This window comes from Elephantulus edwardii, unplaced genomic scaffold (assembly GCF_000299155.1).
Source record: "Elephantulus edwardii isolate Elephantulus edwardi_28Jun2011 unplaced genomic scaffold, EleEdw1.0 scaffold00153, whole genome shotgun sequence".
Lineage (NCBI taxonomy): Eukaryota > Metazoa > Chordata > Mammalia > Macroscelidea > Macroscelididae > Elephantulus > Elephantulus edwardii.
The window spans coordinates 2,792,130-2,805,583 of record NW_006399903.1 but is presented as its reverse complement, the minus strand read 5'-3'; the positions used below and the strand labels follow the sequence as shown (position 1 = coordinate 2,805,583).

The window sequence follows — 13,454 nt, the reverse complement described above, 5'->3', positions numbered from 1 at the left end:
AGTGGAAACCCTGAGTGCTTTCTAGTCTGTATGTAAGGACAGAGTTGGGGCTAAAATGAAATTTCCAAGGCATCAGTTGCACATCTAAACTCAATGTACAAACATTTTGTCTCCTGTGAAACAACTCTTCTCTTTTCTCGCCTAGGTATAAGGGAACTGCATTCAGGGAGGGATTAGGAGAGGGATCCGGCTGCGGAGCCTAAGTGCTTGTCTGTGACAGGGCCTGACCACTGCCCTCTCGCCTCTGGACACTTCCTGAAGGGAAAAGCCGGTCTAGAAGCCTTTGCAGGGTGAGCAGCTAAGAGAGTGCCTTGTTTGCTCCCCTGGAAGACAAACATTTACAGCTGGAAAGTGATTCACTCCACAGAAGGTGCGAATTCAGACCCTCTGGGAACACTGCGGTGTGGAAGGCTCATCTGTGCCAAAATGGAAAACACAAGTTATTTCTAGCTCGTTCACAGGTGAGATTTTAAATTGTATGATACCCTAAGAAGCAGCAATTTGGATAAGGAAACTCTATGCCTAACTTCATTGGATATGCTTAAATATTTAATGACCTTATGCAAATAAGTATCCAATTAGCCTGGCTTCCTCATCATGGCCTTAGTCTGACTTTTAATTTAATTTTCAACTAATCCAGTCTATTCTCTTCTAAGCAATCAGCTCCAGGGCATGCGAGTTGAGTGAAGAAGCATTCTTTCTAACAGCTAGTCTAATTGGTGCTCCTGGGATTTTAGGGTTTTGTGTTGCACAGAGAAAGGGGAGCAAGGACAGATTGGGGTGGGTTAGGAGAAGAACAGATCAACCCAGAACATGGTGAGGCTCAAAATGCAGTCCAGTTTTTCTCAGTCTTACCCCCACCCCGTATCAGCCTCATTCCACAACAGTGGCACCACTGGATGAAATATGTTTATGGCCTTGAAGTCTATGGAGGAGAGAATAGTTTAAAAGTATATTATTATAGGGCAGTATGTTTATCGTAAGAGTACAGAATGAGGGTTGCAAAGTGGATTATATTTGGGGTTGGGGGTGGGACTGGGGGAGGTGTGGGGGAGACTGTGTACCAATGAGGGAGTTTTTCTTTTGCTTTGCAAGGAGGGGGGGGGGCGGGGAGAAGGGTGCAACAATGAATGAATGGAATTCCAAAATCTCTGTAGATGTTCACTGAAATGAAAAATAAATAAATTAATTTAATAAAAAACAAGCAAAAAAACCCCACAGACTTTCAAGGGGGGGGGGAAAAGAGGAACGCACTGGGGAGACGGGCAGAGAAAATAGTGCAACAATGAATGAATGGAAACCCAAAATCTCTGTAAATGTTCATTAAAATTAATAAAATTTAATTAAAAAAATGCAGTCCAGCATATGGAGGAGAACGATCGGGCACCGTCCGATGGTGTCCAAGTCACTGAGTCCGTGCCGGCTTCTGCAGCACTTTGGGGTGTCCTCATCAAAAAAAACTCCTGGGCAAACACGCTGGATTCCCAGCTATACCAGGTACCTTTCATATGTAAAGAAAAGGGTGCTGTCAAGAGTTACCCATTTAACCATCAAATCAAAGTTCCAGACTCCAGGGTCTATAAACTCACTCACAGGTTCCGACAGCTCAGTCAGTGAAAACACACATTTAAGTCATTTCCAAGTCTACTGACAAGACAAAGGAGCCAAAGGGCACAGTGGTTAAGGGCTTGGCTAGTCACCAGAAAAGGCAATTCAAATGCCAGTCATTTCCCAGGACAAGGACTGCAACCTTGGAAAACCTAAGGGCCTAGTTCCTCTCTGTCCTCCAGAGTCAACAAGTCAGCATCAACTCAACGGCAGTGGAACTTTAGTTTTCTTTTCCTTAGAAGACGAGGCTCTGCGGTCTGGTTAACTACACTGTGTTTACTGTAAGATATTTCCTTTCAAAAAGCTGTCGTTGATGCTTCAAAAACAAACAAATCTTTTCCTGAGTCTCAGAGAGCATGTCACATAGACTAAAGTGGACTTGGTTTCAGGGCAGAAAGTTTGAAGGTACAAACTTTCAGGTTACAAATGATCTGTTCAGGGACTGGCTGCCCGAGGCCTCACCACTGGGCTGAAGTTCCTTGCCTTTGAGTGGATCTCCTTAAAATCAACTTCCTGATCTTTGATCTGAGTCTGTTTGAGAAGAGCTACAGCAGAACATTCCTGAGCAGAGAGCAGGGCGAGACTCTGGCTTGCTCTCTCTGCACAGCTGTTCACTCTGGACAGGTCACCGGGTAAGACCATCTGAAAGGACCCCATGTGTGGCAGAGAATCTGTGACAAGGAGGGGAACTGAGAGGGACTGACCAGGTAAACCGAAAAATAACCACAAATATGAAAGCTCATGCAGATGGTGCCAGACCAGACACCGTGTGGCACACGCGCTCACCAAAGCCAACCACCCTCGACGGTTTCAAACAGAAAGCCAAACCCTGTCCCTTTGCACGTCCCTCCAGGCAGCCGACCCTCCAGATTCTTCATCCTGTCCTGTTACTACTGCACACTTTTCAGGCATTTAACCTCAATATCCCTGATGGGGAGAGCAGTCCACCAGGGACACTGGGATTACTAAACTGTATTAAGATCTAGGTCTTTTAGGAAGTGACCAACTTTTCTTTCCCTCAGCACACTACCCAGTGCAGACATAAGATGCAAAATGTACAGAACTCATAAAAAGTTTTTTCTGAAAATTTCTGTATCTCTATTTCTTTCCCCCACCCAGAGCTATCTATAACACTTCTCTTAATAAAACCTGGCATGACTTCTACCAAGAACATCCGTAGGCAGAGTCTGATTAGCACCTGTTTTTCACACGCCCAGTACCACGGTCTCCTTTATCGCTGGCTGCTTCACCACGGTTGTGGGTAGAGCAGAGATGTGGCGTGAACACAGACGCTGGACCACACTGGCTTCCCTCACTCTACTCTTTACTGCCGCTATCAAATACAACAGAATGTAACACTCGTTTTGATCTATATTCTGGGCAGTCTGAGGTTTCATGAAATCAGAGACAATCTTGAAGGTCACCACACGACAGGCCAACAAACAGAAACTGCGCAGCTGTGACTTGACTGTGTAGGCTCCCTCTGGGACGGACAAGGAGCTCATCTCGAAAGATCTCGTCCAGTTGGTCACTGTACTCGTTTGCAACCTTGTTCCACACCTCACCTGGGCACCCCTTGCCAGCACCCTTTCAGCAAAGCTCTGTGTGCACCCCAGCAGTGAGAAAGGCCCCTGAAAAGGCCAGCTCACGTCCTGCCTGCTGATGGCTGGCAGTCTTCCTCACCAGCACCACTGTTCCCCTTTCTCACATCACGACAAAGTCCAGACCCAGGTCCAGGAGCTCACAAAGCCTTGCCGGCCCAGGGAGCGTATCACCTTGCGGACGCCTTACCTCCTTGACGTGGGTGTGGAAGGACACCGACATGTCCAGCAAGATCTTGCGCTGCTCCACGCGCCGCACGAAGTCTTGGATCCGGTCTTCCAGCTGGTGGGCAGCCTGGTAAATCTCTTCTGGGTCACACTCGCCAGTCTGCGCCAGCTGCTCGGCCGCTTCTAGGAGTTTGTCCGCATTGGTGTAGGTGTTCTGCCCGAGACAAAGTGCAGAGAGAGAGGGTGAACACAGCACAGGCCGGGCGGGCCGCAGAGACGGCCTCCCGGTCAGCGGGGAGACAGCCTCCCAGTCAGCGGGGTATCATTTCCTTAAACCAAACAGCAAGAAACGCAGCGGGGAGAGCCAGTCCTTGGCACGCAGTGCTCCTCTGTCAGCAGCCTCTGCCCTCATCACGCCTTAACCCTGGACCCTGGTGGCCCAGCCCTCAAACACCTAAAGCCGCAATCTGTGGGCTACCACCCCTACTCGTGCGGGGCCTTTGGATCGGTGCCACCGCGCTCCCAGAGACAGCCCGTGGCCATGAGTGCCTGCTTCCCTGCTCCCTGGGCCAAGGGGACAGGAGTTCCAGTTCTGTCTTTCAGTATGACACACGCTGTCTGACAATTCCCTAAGTGCAGGCTACAGTGCTGAGCTGCAGAGACACAGACACAAACAGATACACACACACACACCCCCACACACCCACTTGTCTCTCATGTTCCTAACTACTTACTAATCATTCTACACAAACACTCAGGGCTACACACACACACACACACACACACCCCTCATGCAAACATACATACACACACGCAGACACAGACACACACAAACACACACACGGTTCTCCTCACGTTCCTACCTACTTGTCACTCTGCACAAACCCTAAACTCGCTGCTGGAGCCCGAGCCGCCTCCCAGCTGACTCTCTAGCAGGCTGTCAGAGAACACTGCCCATCCTCCTTCCTTGGGGATGGTGGGGGATTCGAACAGCCAGAGAGGTGAGCAGCACGGCTCGCTACCGCCTAGGCCACCAGAACTCTCTACTCTGCACTTAGCTTTGTTCCATTTCAGGCCACACACATGTGAGGGCAAGGGAATTCCAGCCGGCTCTAAAGGATCTGAAGTCCTAAAGAGCTGCAAGCCAAGTGGAAACATAGTTGTCAGAGAGGCTCTGCCAACTATGCCATTTTCATTTTCCATACATCAGAAGCTGCGAGTGGGCGACTCCAATAATCAAATATGCTAGAGGTTGGTCCTGCTAACAGAAAGCGCTGGCCAAGCACTGCCCGGTGGGTGTGGAGCAGCCAAGGGCAGAAACGAGAGCAGGCGGGATGCACTGCTTCCCCTTCTCGGCCGTCTCCTCCCTAAGCAGCGCAGAGGAGCCTCGCTGCAGGCTAGCTGGTGCCCAGGGGGTGAGGAGGTGACCCTTCGGGCCATGACAGCCTCAGGGGGTGAGGAGGTGTCCCTGTGAGAAGTCACAGCCCGAGGGGGTGACAGTGTCCCTGTGGAGAGCCACAGCCTAAAGGGCTGATGAAGGTGTTCCTGTGATGAGTCACAGCCTGAAAGGGTGACACTGTTCCTGTGGGGAGTCAGTCTCAGGGGCTGATGAGGGTGTCCCTGGGGGGAGTCACAGCCTGAAACGGTCACAGTGTCCCTAGAGGGACTCACAGTCTCAGGGGTGATGATGCTGTCACGGTGTGTGTGTGTGTGTGTGTGTGTGTGTGTGTGTGTGTTTCACAGCCTGAGAGGGTAATAAGGCTGTCCCTGGTGGAAGTCACAGTCTCAGGCGTAATGAGGGTGTACCTGGGGGAAGTCAGTTTCAGGGGGTGATCAGCGTGCCCCTGGAGGGAGTCACAACCTGAGAGGTGACGGTGTTCTTGTAGGGAGTCAGACTCTGAGTGAGGTGAGGAGGGCCTCCCTGTGGGAAATAAGAACCTGAGGAGATAACAGGGTTCTCGGGAGCGAGTCAACCTGAGGGGGTGAGGATGGCACAGTGAGGAGGCACAGCTGAGGCGGTGAAAGTGAGGAGACAGCCTGAGGGGGTGATAAGGGTGACCCTGTGGGGACTGAGCCTGAGGGGGTGATAAGGGTGACCCTGTGGGGACTGAGCCTGAGGGTGTGATAAGGGTGACCCTGTGGGGACTCAGCCTGAGGGGGTGACAGTGTCCCTGTGGGAAGTCAGAGCTAAAGGAGTGATGTCAGGGTCCCGCAGTGCAGAAGTGGCACAAAAAGTGGGAGTCCGAGCAAGAGGAGGAGGGGTCTAGGCAGGAGCTGGGTGAACATCCCAACTTTCTAGGGGAATCTGTCAGAATGCAATGGGAGCCAGGTATCTCATTCTGGAGAAGGGCGTTTTAAGTGTGGAAAGACAGGAGGAGAGATTGAGGAAACTCTGGCACTGGATGGGTACTGAGATGCTGGTAAGAACTTGTGGTTTTAACAATAAATGCCCACGGCTGTGCATGTAATCTCTCTCACACACTTCTGGGGTGCACTGACGGGCCTGCACAATCCGCACCCACTCTTTCTAACAGGAATGAGGGCTCCCTGGAGAAGTACCCTCTCCAGGGCAGGGTAGGGTCAGGACATGAGCCATCTGGGTGTCCTGGGAAGGCAGTGAGAGGAAAGGTTAAGTGGTGCGTAAGCACAGTGTGACTGCACCAGGACACGGGCGGCAGCGTGCAGAGGTGCCCGCTGAACAGACCGGAGGGAGCTGAGCCTCGAACAGCTTGCGCCAGGAAGGGGGTCCAACCCAGCACACGTAACAGGAAACCATATGTCCACACAGAAATAAAGAAACCAAACCACAGGAAAGACAGGATAGCTATAGAATGCCAAAGCACCACCCCACAAAATACCTACTTCCTAGGAAGGAGAAAGGGTAATACAGTGGCAAAGAGTGTAAAATATCAGGCCACTAACCAAAAGGCTGTTAGTTCGAATCCACCAGCTCCTGAAAGGGGGAAGGATGGGCTATTTCCTACCCTACAGACATGCAGTCTTGGAACCCAAGAGAAAGTCACAGAAGCAACCTGACAGCAGAGAGCTGGGTTTAATTACAAAGAGAGAAAAAGTTAACTGTATAGAAACTGGCAGAGACACCTCAGAGAGCCTTGAGACCCAGGGATCAAGGTCATAACCCCATAGGTTATGACAGTCACGTGCCACTTGACTGAGTGGGCTGGGTGGACCAGCATCACTCCTGGGATACTCCCCCCCCCCGTCCCAAAAATCCACAGAACCCAACCCTAAACAGGAGGCAGCACCAGCCAATCCCAAAGTGGGAAGAGCCGGGTATGGATCTTCTAAAGCGTCAAGTGATGAAAACCACAAACACTTTCTGCTTTTTATATTCTGAAAGAGACCCACAGGATGTGTGAGCAAGTTAGTTTCTCTCTTGAGACGAAACAGATGAGGGCCAAGGCCCCCCGGATTCTGAAAGCATCACATCTTACCAAAGGGTTGACCGACCACGTCTGCTTTCCCGCCTGAGGGCAGCCCCCCCTGAGACTCCTACACACAGTTAGAGGGGGCACTGTCACTGCAGATGTGGTCGGACACTGTCTCCCACCAGCCACACGGAACACAGGAGACAGGCGTGAGAGCCAGGGCCTTACCTGGGCCACCTCTTCAAAGTCTTCATGACGTTTCTGCAGAGCTCGGGCCCGGTGCAGAGACTTGCCCACCCCCGTGTGCTTGCTCAGAAATGCTTCTCCGTGGTTCTCGATCCAGTCCAACACCTGCAGCAGAGAGGGAGACAGGCCATGAGACAACGTTCTTGCCTGGGCAGCATCCCAGCGCTGAAGACACTCTCATCCCAACTGTCAAAAACGAGCAAACGTGTGGAGAAGGACCTGCACAGTGACCTCACATGTCTGATAATTACAGCCCCTACCCGCTTTCCTGCTAGGATCAGAACCAGGGCTTTATAAGCAGACAGTTCTTTATGCAGAAATGCTGTATGCTGTAATTATAAAATTGAACCTCGTTTTATTTATGACCAAGTTTTATAGAAGATCATGATTCCCAACGTTCAGAAAAGCCTTTTAGCCGATCATTTTCCTAAGACTCTGAGCTTCACAATGCACGTGAGTCACATTTAAGTAAGGAGTTACTTTTACAGGGGGAAGAGGAAATTATTCATTGGGTTGTACAATCTGATGGATTGGCGGGGGGGGGGGGTGGTGGTGGTGAGGAAAATGGAAAGAATTTGTTTGAATTTGTATTAGAATTTTGTAAATAAACTAGTGGGGGAAAAAAGCTTGGGGAGGGGGAAAGAAAGGAGAGGGGGTAAAATGTGCAACAATGAATGGATGAAAATCTAACTTTTCTATAAACTTTTGTTAAAATGACAAAATAAAAATTGTATTTAAAAATAAAAGGAAGGATTTAATTTTTGTTTTATATTTCACCTTTAGAAGACTTAAAGCACGTCGTCAATCCTTATAAAAACAAAACACACACTCATGTCTCAGTTCTGACCTTTGGGGACCATTATTCCACAAACTAAGATAGTATGAAAACCAAATAGTCCAGAAGTTTGAGTATTTCAAAATCCCCAATTAAAGCTGACTGCATTAAAGACAAATGGGCACAAGCACATGATACAACTATGACTTTAAAAAAAAAAAATCACAGAACACTGACAACTAGCAAGGTATTTTCCCTACAGCAAATACATACAGGTCTCTTTCCGATGGAGACTGAAGACACATAAACTAAATTTTTTTCCCAAAAAATCCCACTGCTGCCGAGTCAGTTCTAACTCCAAGATCCTACAGGACAGAGCAGGGCCGCTTCACAGGATTTCCAAGGCTCCACAGCATTCTGGAGGGAGACAGCCACATACTTCTCCTGTAGAGCCACTGGTGGTTTCAATCCGATGAGCCTCTGGTTAGCAGCTGCGTATTTAACCACTGTCCAAAACCACTAAGTCAGTGCAGTCTTTACTGAAACCCTAAAAACTCAGGCTGGAGAAATATTTAAATAGATGTGCTCGAGTGAGTGCTGCCCAGACTACAGCGCGCTGACTCACAAACCATTGTCAGTAACCATGGCAACCATGCACACAGAGCAATCCAATCCAGTTCTAAAAGAACAAGCCTGGAACACAGATTGGAGGGCCACCTGGAGGCTGACCAGCCATGGGTCTGCCCTACTGCAAAATAAAAGGGGGGCCCTTGCTTGCAGGTCGAAGGATCCCTGCCCTTGTTGGCTGTAGATGGTGTACAGAAAGGCAGAGAGGTCTGTGCAGAACGACTCCGGCATGGCCTCTGCAGCGCCACGGTCAGTCTTCGGGTCCACACTTCTTGTTCCTGTCAGGTGCTGTCAAGTGTGGGCAGGACTGTGAAGAGCAGATGTGAACCCTGTCCTATCCTGTGCCACCCTCACGATCTCTGACATTCTTCAACCCACTGCTGCAGTCACTGTGTCAATCCACCTGGTTGAGGGTCTTTCTTTCACCGACCCATCGCCTTTCCAAACGTGCTGGCCCTCTCTAAGGAACAGACCTAGTAGTAATATGCCTCCAAGAAACACGCTGGCTGCATCTTTTCCAAGATGTAACTGTTTGTTCTCTTGGTGGTCCATGGGATGTTCAGTACTCCTCTCCAACACCAAAGGCTCAAGGCATGAATTCTTCTGTCATCCTTATCGCTACCATCCAGCTCTCAGAAGCACAGCGATCTGGGTCCACGCTGGTCAGGGTTTATTTACCAGTGTGAGCAGGCAAGCACATGGAACAATCTGTGAGTGACCTCTGCAGGGGTTTCTCAGCACTCGTGGAGAAGGAGCCAGAGCCGAGGAAGGAGGCGCAGACACTGGGGAGGTGGGTGAAGCCTCAGAACGGTGCTCGGCCACAGCCACGCCCCCATCTCCTTACAGAGGTCACTTCTGCCACTGGCCCCACCAATGTGCCAATCGCCCCCAGTCACATGAGATGAAGATCCAAGCTGAGTCCACCATGCTGTCTGTCCATGGGGTCTCATCAGCCACTGTTCCTCCCGATATGGTGTTATGAGCTGAGTGGCCTCCTGAAATCTCTTCCGCATGTCACCTGGGTCCCCGTGCACACAGACAAGGATCAGACAGGCCCATCTTACACCTGTTCCCGCAGTCCTCACCTTCTCGATGCTGGGGATAACTAGTGGGCACTGTCTTTGATGTCGTCTGTGCTAAATGTCTTATTGTTGGGGTGTGAAACAGACACTCCCACTGTAACACTGCTGCTGTGTGTTGCTGTGTGTCAAAGTCAGAGCTGACCCAAGGTTGATCCTCCAGCAGGTTTTCAAAGGCAGTAGATCGCCCGGGAGGAGACGGCCCATCTTTCTGCCACAGAACAGCTGGTGGATTCAAACCCTGCACCTTTGGGTTGGCAGGGCAGCTCCTTACCACTAAGCCACCAGAGCCCCAAGAGTTAATTCAAAGCAACCACATGGATATACGGAAGGAAACAGTGAAAGCCATGGATTTCAGCCCACAGCCCATGGTAGCTTCCTCCCACCTCTAGGATGCTGGGTGGTGCAGGCTACAGGGTCCCCATGGCACAGCTGGGCCACCTGCCGGCAAGAAAACTGCTTCAACTCTAACCATACGGTATTCTGTGTATCTCTCAAGTGTAAAAACAAAAAAAGAAGGAGCAACAAACCAAACCCTTCTGTTTCAGTAGAGACCACAAACAAGGACACAATCTCATAAAGTAAAAGATGAACATGACTTGGTAGAAAGGGCGGTTGTGAGCTGTCGTCAAGTTGAGTACGATGCACAGTAACTCTACGAACAACAGATCTGAGCCCCGTCCTATCCTGTGCCATTTTCATACTTCCTGATACATCAGAGCCCATTACAGCAGTCACCGTGTCAATTCACCTGGTTGAGCGTCTTCCTTTCTTTTGCTGACCCTCCACCATTACAAGCATCTTGTCCTTCTCCAAGGTATTCTTCCCCTACCCACATGCCTTAAGTATGTGAGGCAAAGCCTCATCATCTTTGCGTCCAAAGAACACTCTGGCTGCACCCTCTCCAAGACATATTTGTTCTTTCAGAAGTCCAGGGGATGATGTTCAGTGTTGTTCTCCAACAACACAGATCAAAGGCATCAATTCTTCTATCATCTCTATTCACTGTCCAGCTCTCAGATGTATAGCAAGTGACTGGAAAGAACACGGCCTGAATCAGATGCACCTTAGTCCTCAAACTGACACCATTATGCCTTAATAATTTGGAGAGGTTCCTAACTGTAGCCTTTCCAAGTGCAATACGTCTCCTGATTTCCTGAATACCAGTACTAAGGATGTTAATGTGGATCCAAGTTAAGATAAAGCTGTTGACGGTTTCAATCGCTTCTCCATCCATCATGATGTTGCCTATTAGTCCAGTGGTGAGAATCTTTGTTTTACTGTAAATTGACATGCAGTCCATATTGAAGACTGTATTCTTTGATCTTCTGCAACAAGTGCTTCAAGTCCCACTCACTTTCAGCGAGTAAGGTTGTGCCATCTGCATAACGCAGGTTATTGATGAGTCTCCCTCCAATCCTGGTGCCACATTTCTCTTAAGAGAGTTCAGCCTCTTGAATAATTTGCTCCACATACAGATTGAATAGGTATGTGATCTGCGTGCATGAAACCCATGATGTGTGCTACTTACATGCACAGAATACACATAAAGAAATGCAGAATTTTTTCTTTTATATAAACGTGCATTTTTTTAAAATACAGTACTTTTCCCTTTCCTGGTAAAATTTTAAAGACCAGCTAGTGAAATCTTTCAATTCGATGCATAAGCCTTCTTCAATCAGGGGTTCCACCAGTCTGTTATACCAGCCAATTCCTTGACAACTCATAATCTCTATTTGTGATCTTAACTCCGGTCGCAAGAAGGCTGGCCTGGACTCCCTGCCTTCCTCCCAGACTTTGTCAAGGGATAAACACTGACACCATCCGAGATACCGGGCTCTCAGGCAGAGCACCGTGCTGGGAAGGCCAGGCACCTGCTGAGCGCAGGTACAGAGAGCAGGATGGACTGGAGTGCATCCGTGAAACACCAGAACCCTTCAAGAGCAGCCCAAAGGTCATGGTCAGCTGTAAGCTGATGGGTCAGCTCTTCCATTACAGATTACAGCTCTCAGCCTCGGCATCAGCATGTCAGAGGAGCAAGGAATCTACAGATCCATCTCTTTGTAATGAGAGAGAAGCGGAAGACCCAGGTACTTAACTCATGAGGCTGAACAATATTCTGATCATCTAGTAACTGAAAGCTACTACACATATGAGCCTTGGAGCAGACATGCACTGAAGGGCTCACACGTGGAGCCAGAGGCCAGCAGGGCTCACAAGCCTTGACTTAAAAAGCACAGCTGTCAAACGGGAGGGTTGCCGTGAACCCAGGAAATCGGCCCCGTTCTCCACTTCTAGCCGGAATCTCTAAGTTCACCTGTAGTCTCTGCTTCAGTGGACACAGCTGGCAGGGACCCTGGGCATGCAAGGAAAGAGGCTCTCTCTCGTTTCAGAACATTAGGCTACTGGGTAAATGCCCTTTGACACAGTGGGACTTCTATGAGCAGCAAAAGTGAATTCAGACGAGTCATCAATTATTCACCAGCCTCTGCTCTGAGATGCCTTCTACCCTCACAACACAGAGTCTGCCAGTCTCCAGCAGCCTTCCTGCGACATCATTTTATATATTACAAAGGGCTGTATCCTTTCTCCATACCTATTTAATTTATATGTTGAGCAAATCATTTGAGAAGCTGGACTTTCTGAAGAATGTGCTGTCAGGATTGGAGGAAGACTCATCAACACACTGTGCTATGTACATGATACAAACTTACATGCTTAAAGTGAGGGGGGAAATACCTGAAGCACTTGCTGCATAAGATCAAGGACTACAGTCTTCAATATGGATTGCATCTCAACATGAAGACGACAAAAAAATCCTTACCACTGGACAATGGGCAGTATCACGATAGGTGGAGAAGAGACAACAATTTCATCTTACTTGGTCCCAGCAGTCAGGAGAACAAAAGACAGATAGCATTGGGAAAGTCTGCTGTCAGGGACCTTTACAAAATCCTAAAGAGCAATGATGTCAGTTTAAAGAATAAGGTATGCCTGATTCAAACCATAGTTTTTTCAATCACCTAGTATGCACGGAAGAGCTGGACAAGAAATAAGGATGAGAAGAACTGAGGTCTGTGAACTGTGGTACTGGAGAAAAGTACTGGACATCCCATGGACTGCCAAAAGACCAGACAGATGTGTCTCGGGAAAAGTGAAACCAGAGTGCTCCTTGGAGACAAAGGATGGTGAAAGCTTAGCCTCAATTACTTTGGGCATGTCTTAAGAGAGGTTATTCCTTGGAAAGGGACATTATGCTTGGAAATATGGAGGGTCTGCGGAAGACAGGAAGACCCTTAATGAGATGGAATGACACAGTGACCACAGCAAGGGTGTCAGGGAGGGTAAGGACGGCACAGGACACCTCGGGGTTCATGCACAGGGTCATTATGAGTCAACTCGACAGCACCTACCAATAAAAACAACATCATTTTCTATACAGAGATCCACTACTTAATATTCAGGGTTTTTATTAATACCCACTGGGACAGAGCTGACTTAAAATGGGACTCAAAAGTGCAGAATGAACGGTGGGCAGAATTTCCAAGGTGTGAAGTTTCAAGGAAGCGGATTATCCCCATCTTCCTCCTGCAGAGTGGCTGGTGGGACCAAATCGCACTCTTCAACCACTGTGTCACCAGGGTTCCCATATACAAATAACTACCTTTTTTCTTGACGAATCTATGAACCAATTGCCCTGAATTACACTGATGCATTTTGCTTTTAGCAATGGTAGCTTCAGAGAGAAATGAAATTGTCAGGTGAAATTTATTTCCAACGTACAACAAAATAATTCATAGGTGACCGTGTAAGTTCCAAATTCCAACTGAATACTTTATTAAAATAATAGTTGGAAACAATCTAAGTGCTCATCAACAAATGAATAGAGATTGTTGTTGTTGTTATGTGCTGTCGAGTCGTTTGCCACTCATAGCGACCCTATGTACAACAGCCCTAAACC

At 48.7% G+C, this 13,454-nt stretch overlaps 1 protein-coding gene across 1 annotated transcript in view; it reads right to left on the bottom strand.

Annotated features, from left to right (window-relative positions):
- Positions 1-13,454, bottom strand: part of TRIO (trio Rho guanine nucleotide exchange factor) — a 404,313-nt gene that overhangs the window by 214,815 nt on the left and 176,044 nt on the right. The window contains exons 11-12 of the mRNA XM_006895017.1: positions 6,995-7,117; positions 3,400-3,591 (exon numbers count right to left, since the gene is read on the bottom strand). Coding sequence (XP_006895079.1) covers positions 3,400-3,591; positions 6,995-7,117 — 315 coding nt within the window. The remainder of the gene's footprint in view (positions 1-3,399; positions 3,592-6,994; positions 7,118-13,454) is intronic.